At 51.0% G+C, this 13,815-nt stretch overlaps 3 protein-coding genes; all 3 read right to left on the bottom strand.

The window, feature by feature from the left end:
- Positions 1 to 418: 418 nt before the first annotated feature.
- FFUJ_01820 (related to (AAP1)-alanine/arginine aminopeptidase) lies at positions 419 to 3,812 on the bottom strand (the record flags this gene model as incomplete). XM_023574462.1 has 4 exons in its annotated part: positions 419 to 1,028; positions 1,073 to 3,001; positions 3,057 to 3,224; positions 3,571 to 3,812. The coding sequence occupies 4 exons, from the start codon at positions 3,810 to 3,812 to the stop codon at positions 419 to 421; spliced, it is 2,949 nt and encodes a 982-aa protein (XP_023423781.1).
- A 995-nt stretch (positions 3,813 to 4,807) lies between these two features.
- On the bottom strand, positions 4,808 to 7,846 carry FFUJ_01821 (uncharacterized protein; the record flags this gene model as incomplete). The annotated part of the gene is made up of 1 exon (XM_023574451.1): positions 4,808 to 7,846. One exon carries the CDS (start codon positions 7,844 to 7,846, stop codon positions 4,808 to 4,810), a length of 3,039 nt encoding a protein of 1,012 aa, XP_023423780.1.
- Positions 7,847 to 9,879: 2,033 nt separating this feature from the next.
- FFUJ_01822 (probable protein-tyrosine-phosphatase) lies at positions 9,880 to 12,851 on the bottom strand (the record flags this gene model as incomplete). XM_023574439.1 has 2 exons in its annotated part: positions 9,880 to 10,905; positions 10,959 to 12,851. 2 exons carry the CDS (start codon positions 12,849 to 12,851, stop codon positions 9,880 to 9,882), a joined length of 2,919 nt encoding a protein of 972 aa, XP_023423779.1.
- Positions 12,852 to 13,815: the final 964 nt, after the last annotated feature.

Raw genomic sequence — 13,815 nt, 5'->3', positions numbered from 1 at the left:
GCTGTAGGGTTTACCCTAAGCGAGAATCATACCACTAGACCACCAGACCGATCAAGGTTCCAAAGAACCTGTTGTGGAATCGTTGAGATTGGTTTCCGAGTTTACTACTATATTATGCAGGCTTACCCCTTCACTGTGATTCAGGCCAAAACACTAGGATCTTCAGGGCCATGGCTAAGTAAAATCAGATATCAAGCTGGGATACTGTGAGCAGAAGCTGTTAGATTTGATCTTTTGACACAGTCGAGATGTTCTGTCGTTTCAGGTGCGCCAATTTTCAGATCCCAGCAGAAACTGTCAACGGTTCCAAACGTGAGGGCAGCCTTCGAGCCAAACTTTGAAAAATCTCAACAGCGTCATATTTCAATGGTATTTAACTTTTGTTACAAACATGTTTCCAACATCATAGCTTACACAGTCAAGCATATCCATGAGCGCTGAGCCACTCCTTGAGCTTCTCAGAGTCACGCTCGCGGTACGCAGCACGTCCACGGATCTTATCCTTGACAGTCTCCAGAGTTCGGTTGAAGCTGCTGGTATCCTTGTCGGCCATAAACTTCTCAATCTCGTCAACAGCAGACACGTTGGTGAAGCTGCCCAGACTGAGCTTCATGTATCGGTCGACAACGACGGGGTTGCCAAGCTTGGTGATGACGGCATCCCAGTTATCCTGCATGAACTTCCATTGCAAAGGACGGCCGATGACGTTGCTAGCGACAGAGCCACCGAGGACGTGCATGTCTCCGGCAGGGACGGCGTTGGAGGGAGGAGACTCGTTGAAGTTGAAGGGAATGACCTCCTTGGTGAGGAGCTCAGCGTCCTTGACAGTGCCGAGAACGCTGAGGGAGAGAAGCTTGCCGTCGATAGACTTGGTGTTGAACCACTCCTTCTTGAGAATCTCAACAGTACGGGCAGGCTCCTTCATGATGGCAGCGCGCCAGATAGCGGTACGGATAGGAGCGGGGATAGAGCCAGCCTCGGGGTTCTCAACCCAAGTATTGAAGCGCTTCAGGGCCTCCTCGGTGACACTACTCATGTTAGTCCAGTCAAGCTACGGATACAAGACACTTACGCAGGGTGGCCGCAGGCAACAGCAACTCCAATAATCTCCTTTCGCAAGATACCGGTGAGGTAGTCCTCGCCCTCGGGGAACTCCCAGCCAACTTCCTTGACCTTCTGATCAATGAGCTTCAGGGTGAACTTATCCAGGGCCTTCTTGATAGACTCATCCTCTCCGAAAACGGACTTGACACCACCAATGGAGTCAAGAACCTGGCGCCAGACCAGAGTGTGGTTCTCCTTGCCGAATCCCTCGAGGAAGGTCAGAAGAGCAGGAGTGGTGCCGTTGCCAGCAAAAGCAAGGTCGGCGGTGGAACCAATGATGGAGATTTTGTCCTCGGTGCTGAGCTTATCCAGCTGATTGCTCAGCTTGGCGAGGCGCTCAGGGGGGTAGTTGACACGGTAGAAACCAGTGGCACCGCTGTTAAGCTTGTAAAAGTCCTCGTCAACGTCACGGATGGTGTCCTCCTTGGTGGTGAGAGACAGAGAGGCGATACCGGCATGGTCCTTCTTGCCTTCAAGGCCGAGAGGAACCCACCAGGTGGTGGTGTCATCCTCAGGCTTAACATCTCCGGTAGAAAGGAATCGAGACTGCTTGACAGAGATCTGACCAGGCTCTTCAGCAACAGTAAGGACGGGGTGACCGATCTTGGAGATCCAAGGGTTCATGAGCTCATTGACGTTCTTGCCAGAGGCCTCGCCAAGAGCGTTCCACAGAGCAGTAGTCTTAGCGTTTCCATAGGCGTGAGCCTTCAAGTAGTTAGAAACACCCTTGAGGAAAGTCTCGACACCAAGGTGGTTGGCAAGCATGCGAATGGCAGAGCAACCCTTAAGGTAGCTGATGGAATCGAAAATCTGGTTGACGTCGAGAGCATCCCGGACAGGAACGTGGATAGGGTGACTAGCACGGATACCATCTAGACGGAAAGCAGCCTCCATACCCTCGTTGACAAACTGAGCCCAGACTTGCCAGTCAGGGTGCAGATGGTCAACAGCATGCCAACCGACCCAGGTAGCGAAACCCTCGTTGAGCCAGAGCTCATCCCACCAATCCATGGTGACAAGGTTGCCGAACCACTGGTGAGCAAGCTCATGAGCGACGACATAGGCGACGGCGTTCTTGAATCGAGGATCAGAGGTCTTCTCATCGTAGAGAACCTGGGTAGTGCGGTAGGTGACGAGACCCCAGTTCTCCATGGCGCCGTGTGTGAACTCGTGAACAGCAATCAAATCGGACTTGGGCAGAGGGTAGTCGATGTCGAAGATCTCGGAGAAGAAGTCAATGATCTTGGGAGCGTGCTCGAGAGCCCACTGGCCCTGCTCCTTGAGACCGCGGGTGGTGTAGACACGGACAGGAATCTGCTTGCCATCGTACTTGCGGTCGGTGAAAGCCTCGATGTACTCGAAGTCACCGACAGCCCAGGCCAGCAGGTAAGTGCTCATGACAGGAGAGGTCTCGAATGATACAATGTTCCAGCCATCCTTTGAAGGTCGAGTCTCCTTGACAGGCATGTTGCTCAGAGCGACCTGGTCGGAAGGAATCTCAATATCGAAATCAAAAGTGGCCTTGAGGTTGGGCTCGTCGAAGCAAGGGAAAGCTCGGCGGGCATCACAAGCCTCGAACTGTGTGCTGAACATGTAGTGCCATTCACCATCGCTGGGAACCGAAGCAGAAGGAGTCTCGGCAGGCTTGTACTTGCTGCGGTAGAAACCAGCCATCTCATTGTTGATGATACCCTCGAACTCGATGATCAGCGAAGCCTTGGAAGCGACGGGGAGCTCCTCGTCAAAGGTGATGGTAGAGCGCTGAGCCTTGGAGTCATAGTCGAACTTTGTAGATTCGAATGTCTTGGAGTCGACGGAGACCTTGGCGTGAGAGAGCTTGAGTTCGAGAGTGTTGACGATGATTTCCTTGGTAGGCTTTGTGATTTCCGAGTCGATACTGTAGAGCTGTTAGAGCTAGCTTCACGATGAGGGGTAGAGGAGGCGTGACGTACGTAACGGTTCCCTTGTAAGTCCAGTTGGTGAACTCGAGATCCCTCAAGGAGAGATCATAGTGCTTGGGCTTGACATTGTCGGGGAGAACATCGCGGTCAGTCATTGTTTCGTTGCGGGCGAGTCTAGCGTGGGCGGAACAAGCTCGGTCAGAGATCTTGGGAACAAGACTGTTTGTTGTGTTAGCAAGCTATAGCTCTGAGCTTTTGCTTAGCGAGTCTCGAGTTGTTCACAAGAACAATGGGGTATAATGAGAATAGAGAAGAAATTGCAGGAGATAGCTGATGTGAGAGTGGAACAAGCGGCAAGATATAGCTTGACAAAAGGGCAATGGACTAGTAGGTAAGGTAATGTAGGCAGAGCAAACAAGAGCGTGATGATGCGTTGCCGTGTAGAAAGGACCCCGCGGCTGGTGGGGTGTGGGCCGGTTTCCGTTAAGATCCCAGCTGCCCCTCCCTTTCTATCTCCAGCGGAACCACAGGAGACGGGAGCTCTATCATGGAAGGGATAACGTACCTCCGAATACCGATTGGCATAGGCCGTCCATTATCACGGCGACTATTCAACGGCGGCTTCACTTGGCCATTTACAAGTGAAGCAAGACCTCTCGAAAATATACCACAGTTGACGATTCCTTGAGAAACAGAAACAGATACAGACGGTGCCGTCTGCCGTGTAATCACCGATAGTGGGCTACAATTGCTCCACAGACGTAGAGGCAGAGGCAGATGTCGCAAAAGGCCCTTCGAGGACGACATTTTGGCCCGGATCCTTCACCCTTTTCAGGAGTGATGCGCCGTCGCAATTGGGCAGGTCGTTGATGGGTGAACTCTTATGGGATGCCAATGATATCCTCTTTTAGCAACTGAGAGCCCCCATTGACGGCACTTTTGTAGCGTAGCTGCCCCCAGTATCGTATCAGTATTAAGAGAGTGTCGATGCTGTGTCGAAATTTTCGGGTCAACGTAAGGCTCAGGGCCGTTTGGTATGCCGTATTGCCGGCGACAAGCGAGATGGCCGAGCCGTGTGTATTGTGTCATGACATTCATTTTGCACTGTACATCATGAGATAGGGTAACTTAGTACCTAACTCAAGAGGAGTGAGAGAAACCACAATCATATCGAGTCGGCTACTCATACAGAGATCATTCAAGTCTATAGCAAACAGTGGATGTATGAAATTGTGACATGAAGCAACCTGGGAGAGGGTTAACGATAGCAGAATGTCCTCCTAACTGTAACCTGGAAGACCTTAGGATAAATTTAGGATAGATTATCCAAAGTTTTGTACAATTTTCTATTATTTTACGCTTACTCAATCTTTGAGGTAATTATTTTCTTTCTTAGGCACGATGTTACCCAATTCATAGTGGTCAAAAGTGCAATTGTCACTATGCTTGCTGTTGCTTTCTTATGATTGAATTGTGAAACCAGATATAGTGTACGCTTCTACCGCTCAGTTGAAATAACATTCTATCCATTATTCCAGCCAAAGTGCAATTTGCCGATCCCATGAGCTACCCATCAACACTGCCACACTTCTTTGAAGGGACAAGCTTGATCCAATTCCACCAAGTAAGCCATATTGGCTTTCCATACCAGTACGCCATGCAACCCAAGTTCAAAAGCGCTTCCCAGTAAAAGCAAACCCATTCCTGCCTGATTGAAAGAATCAAACGCTAACCTCCAAATACCATGCATCCTTATTGCTCATCATGCATAATCCCTATCAAAACAATACAATCCATTACATCTATGTCGACATCTCTTCTTGCTCAACCTTTGTCGCCACGGCATCCCACCAAGGCCCATGGGCTGCTCTGTCAACTGTTCCAATCTTCTCCAGTAAGTTCGAAATCTCTCTAACTCGATCAACAAACTCAGAAAGTCCGAGGCTGGCTAGCTTCTCGCCAGCCGTGTTGGCCGCCTTGACCTTCTCGCTTGCTGATCCTGCAGCGAGGCGGGCAAGAATGTTGCTACGAAGGCGGGTGAGCAATAGTCGCAAGACAGGTTCTCTAGGCTCGTTTCCGTTCTGTGCCATGTCTTGACTGGCAGTCAGAACCTTGGTAACAAGAGCGCGGAGGTGGCTCTTGGTAGCCGTCGGCATGGAACGTCCAGACTCAAGGGCAGCCATCACGCCGTCCACAGTGGCTTGGAGGGGATGGCCAGCCTCGAGAACAGCCATGATGCGTGTTGCTTCCATCTTCCATGAAGAACGAACATCCCGCTTCAAGAGGTTCTTGCACTGCAGCAGAACAGCACCAGCGGTAATAACCCGCTGGATAGTGGTAGATACTTGGCCGATGCGGTTGTAATCTAGACGAAGCATCTCTGGAACCTCCTCAATGGGCGGGGGAGAGATCCTGGTAAAGATGTCCACGAGCATCTGCGCATAGAACTTTCCAGCATTTGGTCGCGACCTCGGATGGTTGATTCCCTCTGGGTCCCTCTTCTGAACTTCTGCAAGAACCTTTGCTCGCGAAGCCTTCCACGTCGCCTCGGCTGCAGCGAGGCCAAGCTCGCCTTTCTCAAAATCCTCAGCAAACCTCTTAGATTCATATGGCGCCGCGGATTGGATAAGCTGAGGTGCAGCAGTTCGCAAAAGATAGTTGATGTAGTCGCAGAGCATTACATCAATAAATCCGTTGAGGGCCTCAACTCGATCGATGATGTCGCCATCTGCAAGTTTGTTCTGGATCAAGTCCTGAACCTCTTCATCGCGAAAAGGGGCACATAGTTTGGGCAGAAGTGACGACATCGCAGTGAAGAATTTCTCGTATGAGAAGTTGCCGAGGGCGAATTGTCGCTCTGCCATCTCGGGGTCCAGAATTTCACCGATAAGGTTATACATGGAGTTGCCCGGCTTGAGTAGACGCTGGAGCCTTTCCTTGATGTAGCTCGCGATAAGAGCAAAAACTTGGAAATTAATTCCACTGTTGTCATCTGTCATAGTGGTCCGCATCTTCATATATATATATTTCGAACGCTCCGATTGCTGTTCTCGGTATTCGTCAGGCGAGAGTTGATATTCCTTGTTGATGGCCAGCTCATGCACCACAATCCTGTTGTTAGGCAATAGACCATTGAGGCCTGTCTTGGGCGCAGGTGCCTTCTCCTGGGCTTTGCTGGCTGGTGTCGCAGGAGGAGTCAGTGTTTGAGACTCGGATGAGACCAGACTTTTAGCTGTCTCAGTTGCTTCCCCGGGTGCGTGCTCAGCCACACGGGGCTTTGTGTCTCCGGTCTTCTTCTTGGCAAGTCGATCTTTGCGGGCTTGAGCAACCGCCTTGAATATCATATCTTTGCCCTTATCTGCACCTGCTAGTTTCTTGATCCGCACTATGAGCATCAACTGGTTGTCTTGGATGCTCTTCTTGTAAAGAGCTGTAGCAGCATCGTCAGTTGTATCCTTGACGGTATGGTAGATCGCGTCAAGTTCGACAAACTGCATAAGCATGACCTCGATCAATGCATTAGAGTCCCGAGATTTCCAAGCGATGAAAGCGTTGTAGAAAGTGGCATACGCCTCAGGAAGTTTCTTCTTGAGTGCAGGTGGCATAGTGTATTTGTTGGCGGACGTCAAGCGAGAGAGGGTATTCTCAAAAGAAATGAGCAAGTCACGGGCCTTGCCCACCAAGCCTTGCAACTGAGGATTGGCAAGGTCCGTAGAAGGTAATCGGTGAGAATTGAGTACATCAACGACGTCTTCATCACCACTGTCGTTTTTGTTGCTGAGAACTTGATTGGGATGGCCAAGGATCAAGAAGGCACTGAGAAACGTGCGAACGGCTGTCATCTCGCCAACCGAACCAGTTTCACCCTCCTCAAGACCACACAGTCTAAGCAACTGTGCCGTGATGACAAGAACCCGCTCCTGAGCCAGGAGCTCAACGACAGTATCGAAGTGTGTATCTCTTATGCCATCCACGGTCAAGCCGAGGTTGTTGAACTCGGAGATGGCTCTCTTTCGGAGGCAGCCACGCCACCACCATTGGATGCTCCTTGCGGCCTCATCTTCCGTGGGCTTGCGTCTCTCTTGCTCGGCATCCGGCATGGGATCTGTGGGCTTCCTTGCCATGATACTCTGCCCGCGACTCCGTTTAGACGCATTCTTGGTTCGTAATTCTTCCCTTCGTCTTTCTGCCTCAGCCATTCGCTCCTCGATCTGAGCCTTCAATCGGGAAATGTCCTGCTCTCGCTTCTCCTTCATAAATTCGGCAACCTGCTTTGCCTTCTTGACCTCATCCGCACAATTGGCGACAATCTCTGCCAAATTGCGCTCCCTGGCCTGCTGTGCCGCTATGGCTCGCTCCTCCGATAGTGAAGTATCTCGATGAGTCGCTTTGGCCAGGGCTGCTCGAAGGCGAACCTTTTCGGCATGCGCCGCTCGATCGGCAAGTCGCGCCCTGCGGTCCTCAAGAAAAGAGGCGCGGCGAAGATGCTGGGCGACATGCTTGCTCTGTTCACCTCCTCGGTGACTTGATGGTTGAATAGAAGAGCATCGCGAGTGAGCAGACGAGATTGAATTGCGGCGCGACGAGGCAGCCGAATCTCTGCGACGAGCCTGCGTTGGGCGATAAAAGCGTGCGGCAATGTGGGGAGGGGGTGTATAAATTCTGGAGTCGTCATCTAGGACATCGTCTTCCTCATCGGGAGGAGGCATGGAGAGATCGAGTGTATCTTCCATTTCATGGTCCGCCGGCGCACCGTTTGACTCTTCGATATTGCGCGACGGCTCCGCAAGGTCGTGGGAGAGGCGGCGCATCGTGTCGGCGCCTGATGGCAGATGTGACATGACCACCGCTGGATGATTGTGTTGTGATGTTACCAAAGAATAAATCAATGGTAAAAGTAAAGTCAATCCCGGGGCGGGATATTCGTCTTGTCGACGCCCAAACGGGGGAGGCCGGTTTGAGATCAGGCTGGGCGCTGAAAGCGTACAGTAAGGTTGAGAGACTAGGAGCGTTTCGTCTGGGCAACTCTGGTGGCGCAGTGGGATCCGTGGGTGGTTCTGAATCAGCAGCGAAAGGCTAAAACGGGGAGGTCTCAAATCCGCTAAACGAGCCCACCAAAGAATGGATGGAGGGTTGAAATGAGAGAATGCGCAGCAAGTCGCGATGAATGCGTATAATAAAGGCGCAGATGAGTAGAAACGAGGGGAATGCGGAAGACAAAATATGAGTATTGCACAAGCCGTTTATTAAAGGCTTCAAAAAGCGTCAGGCTATTGTGAATAAAGATAAGATGGAAAGAGAAAGAATGGAAGTGAGTGAGTGAGATTGGAGGAGGGAAAACAGTAGAAGACACCAAGTGCCAGGTGATGCGGGGGAGTCAAGCCAATGAAGTGTAATTCCTTATCGTTGGACTCGCACTTTCCCGTCGTTGTAGCTGCAGTTGCATATGCAGTTGGTAGCTTCCAAGTGCCGCTCTTTCCACTGCTTGCGACGGCGATAGGGAAGGCACCCGTTTCAAGAACGATGAGATGGATGCATGCGCCGCGACTACCTTAAAGGGATATGTAGAGAGTGGGAGGGGAGGGAAGGGAAGTGGGGGGTTAACAATAAGGAGGGAAGGTTCCAGTTTCGAGTACCAAAAGCATGGACGTTTTCTTTTTCCTCTTTTTATTGTTTGTTAATACTTGAGGCAGAATCCTTTTTTCCTTGGAACATTGTGAAACTTTGACGCCCCGGCTTCGTGGACAGTGGACAGTGGACAATGGACAGGGCATGTGTCAAGATCCCTGGGCTGCCCGGAGAGCCTGGGGTTAGGCCACTAAACTCCAGCGGACTCGCTCACTGGCTTACAGCGAGTCCACGATAGCGAGTCGAGTCTGGTTAGGTCAGCTTATAAGATGAGCTCTAATCCATTCCAAAGAACCCACCAGAACCATGTCTCCACGATTATCAATCACATCAATTCTGCAAATCACCTAACCTTATCCGTTTCCTCTTCTACTGTCACTAGGTTAGTCGACGATTGCTGAAACGAGGCCCTTTCCCGCTGTACCGAAGCGCCCCTCCAGGCTGGCCAGCCCGGTCATGCCCGTCTCGTCTCGTCTCATACCCCAGCCATGACATTTCTATCTTTGGTTTACCGAAAAGCCCATCCCTCCCCAGATTCATGCATGTGTACTGGATACGACGTCATCACACGTGTTTCCCCTCCCGTGACGCTTTTTGGAGACAAGATTGCGATTGTGCATTGTGCCATTCTGGGTGATTTGCTGCAATTGGGCCCAGATGCGCCTCGACGTCTCGCGTGATAGATACAATGACCAATTAGGAAATCGATATATTTGGACTACCAGCATTTTCTATTGTTGTTGTATCGATGGGCTCACATAACTCCACGATAATATGTAATAGATTGGGACGTGGCTCCATATCTTAAGAACAATAGTGTAAGTTTTTATACTGCAATTTAACTTGACTTATTCTGTTATCATACATCTCAGATAAACGAATCTCTCGCAATGTTAATCGCACACGCAATGTAGCCTTTCATGATCCTACTATGCAAGTCCAATGATTCCAAGGTTGCTCCGTTCCCCTTCCATCGTACCTTTTTGTTCTACTACACAGAAACCCCTAAGAACCAATCATACTCATAGTAAGTATCAAGTCAAGGTCCCCCTTGACGCTGATTTTTTTATAATGTCCCTTTCGTAAGCATTGCATGCTCGCCGCGCTAGCCTCCTTAAAGAATCGTACGCAGCTGAACCATTAAACGCCTGTACCATCCATCCAGTTCCGTGTGTTGCATTATTCCATGTGCCCTATGCAGATGTGCTCCATAATAACCGTTACTTATTCGTCATGCGTCCTGATCTTAGTGGCGGAGGCTGCCACTTCGTAGTCGTCCATTTGGAGCGCTTGATGCTCGCTCATTCATCCTCGTTACCCATTCGAGGACTGTCTCATAGCAGAGAACATATTGTCGCAGGCTCTGCACCATGCTGAGTCGTTGTTCTCGGAAATCCTCCACCGTCTTCTGGACGAGATCCACACTATCGTCGTATAGCCAGTCGATGTTGATGTTTGCGCCGCCTCGAGCCACCTTTCTCTCCATGTTGGATCGCTGACCAGGGGTGAAAAAGTTAAAGTGCTTGGTAGAGTGGGGTGACATGTCCCCGTTCTCGCCCATATTGACATCTCCGTCATGATCACGAGGTCGTACCGAATCCATCTTGGCCTGTCGCTGACGCTTCAACATATCAATAACACTGTCGACAGTGCAGAATGTTCCGGTGCGACCACATCCAGCGGAACAGTGTACCAGCATTGGTCGTGCCCGAGAGTCGGCCTCGGGCTCATCGTACCATGTAATAGGGAGTGACTCAAGTGACGTAATCTTGGATCCCACCACCGAGGATGTCTCAACAGGCAGAGCAGAACGCTGCATGACATTGGCCAGCTCAACCAGCGCCAACAGGTGCGATGGCTGTGCAGGTGTACCAAAGTCAGGCCACGACGGGAAATGCAAGTGAGTAATCTCTCGAATGGGCGCAAAAGGATGAGCGGTATGAGAGAGTGCAAACTTGCGAACAATTACGTAAGGGGTCTCCGCGGGGCCTTGAGTTGGTCTCGGTGTAGGTGTCGAAGACTCGAACGTTGTCGTGGTGTTTGCGCGCTTGCGCCCCTGTTCGCTGGCCGAAGCAGATGGCGTGTGATGGGAATCGGACCTATGCTTGTCGATGTCCAGAGATACCTTCTTCTCAGACAAAAGCTTCAGTCTAATGGCTCCAAAGTCTCTGCCCTTCCAGTAAGGATGACACTTGAGCTGCCCGCCTTCAGACTCTGCAGTCAACATGACGACTACACGCACATCTTGCTGCCAAATGACAGACCAAAAGTCCTTGAATAGACGTTAGTCAAATTCTCGCATAGTGTAAGTGGCTTGCGACATACCTCGAAAGTGGCGGGGAGTGGTCCCTGAGTGGCGATGTACTGCTTGTTGCTTCGGGAAGCTTTGAGGTGGCTTGCGTTGATGTAATCACATGAACCTTCAGGCTTCTCTTGCAACTTCACTCGAGCATGCTCGAAAGGCAAGATATCTTTGTATCGATTCTTGACTCCCTTTTCAACACCACAAAGTTGAACCTGGCTTCGCTTATCCTTGTTTTGAGGGTTGAAAGCCGCATAGGCCGCCTTCATTCGAGATTGCTCGTCAACCTCGATATGCAGGAACTTGTCCGAAACCTTCTTTCCGTGGTCAGGCTTCGCGGCGGCCTCTCGTAACCAACGGGGAAGAGAGGGTGAGTCAAGGGCTGAAGGTCGCGATACATCCAATTGGCCAACACCATCAGCCAAGTCCATGTTCTGGCGAATGTTGGAAAAGAACGGGTTCACGTCGTTGCTAGTAGTGGGAAGCATGACTCCGCCGATGACAGGTGCAATACCTCCATGACCAGGACCGGGTTTTCCAGGAGTTCCGGTGGCAGATTGGTGATCGACCAGGTCAGGGAAGTTCTCCTGGAAAGAGTTGAAGCCACCCTTGAGAATACAGGTGCCGCCGGCATACCCCTCACTCGTGAACTTCTTGATCATGTTCTGAGCGGTGATAGCATCGCGCTTGTCGGAGGCGTGGGCATCATAAACAATGATGTAGTCAGTGTCCTTCCAGGTAGAGAACTTGTCTGAGTCAGAGCTAGTCTGGAAAGTCTGCTTGAGTTTCTGAATGTTGAAGGTGGCTCGCTTAAGAAGTGTAGTGGGTATGCAAAGGTTGAGAGCACCTTGAATTCTGGACTGGGCGTAATTCTGTGATGATCGAAGGTCAAGGATAAGCAGTCTTTCTGGCTTCACACTCTGAAGAATGTCTCGTAGCTGTTGACCTGTGATCATGTGAGGCTGTCCTGGTTCCAGAGTTGCTGGTAATGTTGCAGAGCGTCGAATATCTCGAGAATCAGGAGGATCCGGGCGATGTTCCATTACAGATAGCCGAGGGTCGCGATCTTCAGATCGAGTTAGACTCGCTCTTTGCTGTGATGGGTCCATTGGTAGTGGAGAGTCGAATCGGGGCATGTTAAGAGCTGGAACATGGCCGTAGAGAGATGATTCGGAATTACGCTTCGAGTCTGATGACACATAGGCCGAATCTCCTAGGCTATCCTGGTCCACATCCATCCCGCTGGCTGGTCGAACATTGGCAGAGCTCAAGCCACGGCCAAACGGCGATGGGCCGCCAGTGTCACTTCCATGGGTGTGCCATCTGGGAGGTCGAGGGCGCACAGGTGCAACTCCATTTGATGTCACTGACGGCTGAGCATAGTGACTGGTGGAGAGAGCAAACGACTTGCCCCGGTTAAAGTCAGCCTGTCTCTTGAAGGCTTCGAACTCAGGATTGGCATCAAGAGGGACCTGCTTAGAAATTGCAGCCTGGAAAGATTTCACTGATGATGAAGGGCTCCAATTCTCGTTAGGGAGTCCTGAGGAGGAGTCTCCACGCTCATTGGCTGATTCGACGATGAGGCCAAAATAGTTAGGACTTGGTGATCTGTTGTCAGAGACCACGCGAGGCGAAAGCTTGGGTGGAGGGTGATTCTGACCGACCGAGTAGGGCATCCGGGGAGAGGCGAGAGGAGTCGATGTTTTTGTTGACTTGGTAGGTCGGAGTGTCTGAGAGTGAGAATGGGAGTGGTTGATGTTATACGAATTTGATCGTGAATGGGAAATATTATTAGAATGAGACTGTCCGCCGGGAGAGTGTCGTGCGGGAGTCTTCATTGTATAATGTAATGGCGTCCGGTCGCCAGTCCTGGTATCATGCATAGCGAAGGCGTTGATCGGAGTAGTTGACGTCATCTCTGGAGACGCAGGGGTAAAGAGAGGCTGAGCGAGGCTCATAAGGCCATGGTGAAGAGGTCGAGAATTAGATTAAAGTGAGTAAGTGATGGATGGATTGGGAAGAAGGGGACCTGGAGTCGGTTATATCGAGAATAGTAGTAGCTAATGGAAGTCTAGCTTCAGCTAAATAAGGGTCTCGGGGGGGCGAGGGGACCTAGGACCGAGAAGTGTAGTACGAGTGTAGTGTGGGAGTGAGTAAGGCGAGGCAAGGCAAGGTTGATTAAAGAAATGCAAATGCACCAAAGATAAAGATGAATGGATGGATGAACGAAGGCTACCCTCTTCCTTTAGGCTAGGCTAGGTCAAGAAGAGAAGCGGGCAGTTGGTGGGGTCTATGAATCCGATCCCTGGAAGACTTGGAAACAAGCCAAGAAGGGGGGTGGGGGGAGGGCCTGGGCTGGCTGGGGGTGTCAACACCGGTAGGGGTCAGGGGGTGATGGCCTAAAACCCAGGGGGAGGTCAGAGGCTGCGACAGTAAATTAGACGGTAGCCGAATTTCAGATTCTAAGGGTCCTGACGTACGTTACTGAAGGTGCCCCAGACTTTACTTAGTGCTGCCCAGTCTCCAAGTCGGTGTAGAAGAAGCAAAAGAGACGTTGCTGAGCTGAGGAGAGTTGAGATGAGTTCAGGGAGCACAGCACAAAAGGCGTGTTGTATTGCTGTAACACACGTACAGGGCGTTCATAAGAACAAATGCAGCCTGCAGTGCTCGAAATGGTGATGAACAGTGGCAACAAGTCTATGGGTACACACACACACGGCCAGTGGTACAGTGAAAACGCCGTTACCGTCGGGGTCAGTGGGATGGCGACGGTGGCGTCTCGCGGGCGATGACGTGCGGTGGAGAAAGGAGGATCAGAGAGAGGGCAATCAACAGCCCAAATGGGTGATAGAACGGAAAGAAATATTTTATTCTACGTTT

The sequence above is a fragment of the Fusarium fujikuroi genome, chromosome FFUJ_chr01 (genome assembly GCF_900079805.1).
Source record: "Fusarium fujikuroi IMI 58289 draft genome, chromosome FFUJ_chr01".
Lineage (NCBI taxonomy): Eukaryota > Fungi > Ascomycota > Sordariomycetes > Hypocreales > Nectriaceae > Fusarium > Fusarium fujikuroi.
Note: the sequence above shows the minus strand (reverse complement) of the source record. Positions and strands in the feature narration are given on the sequence as shown.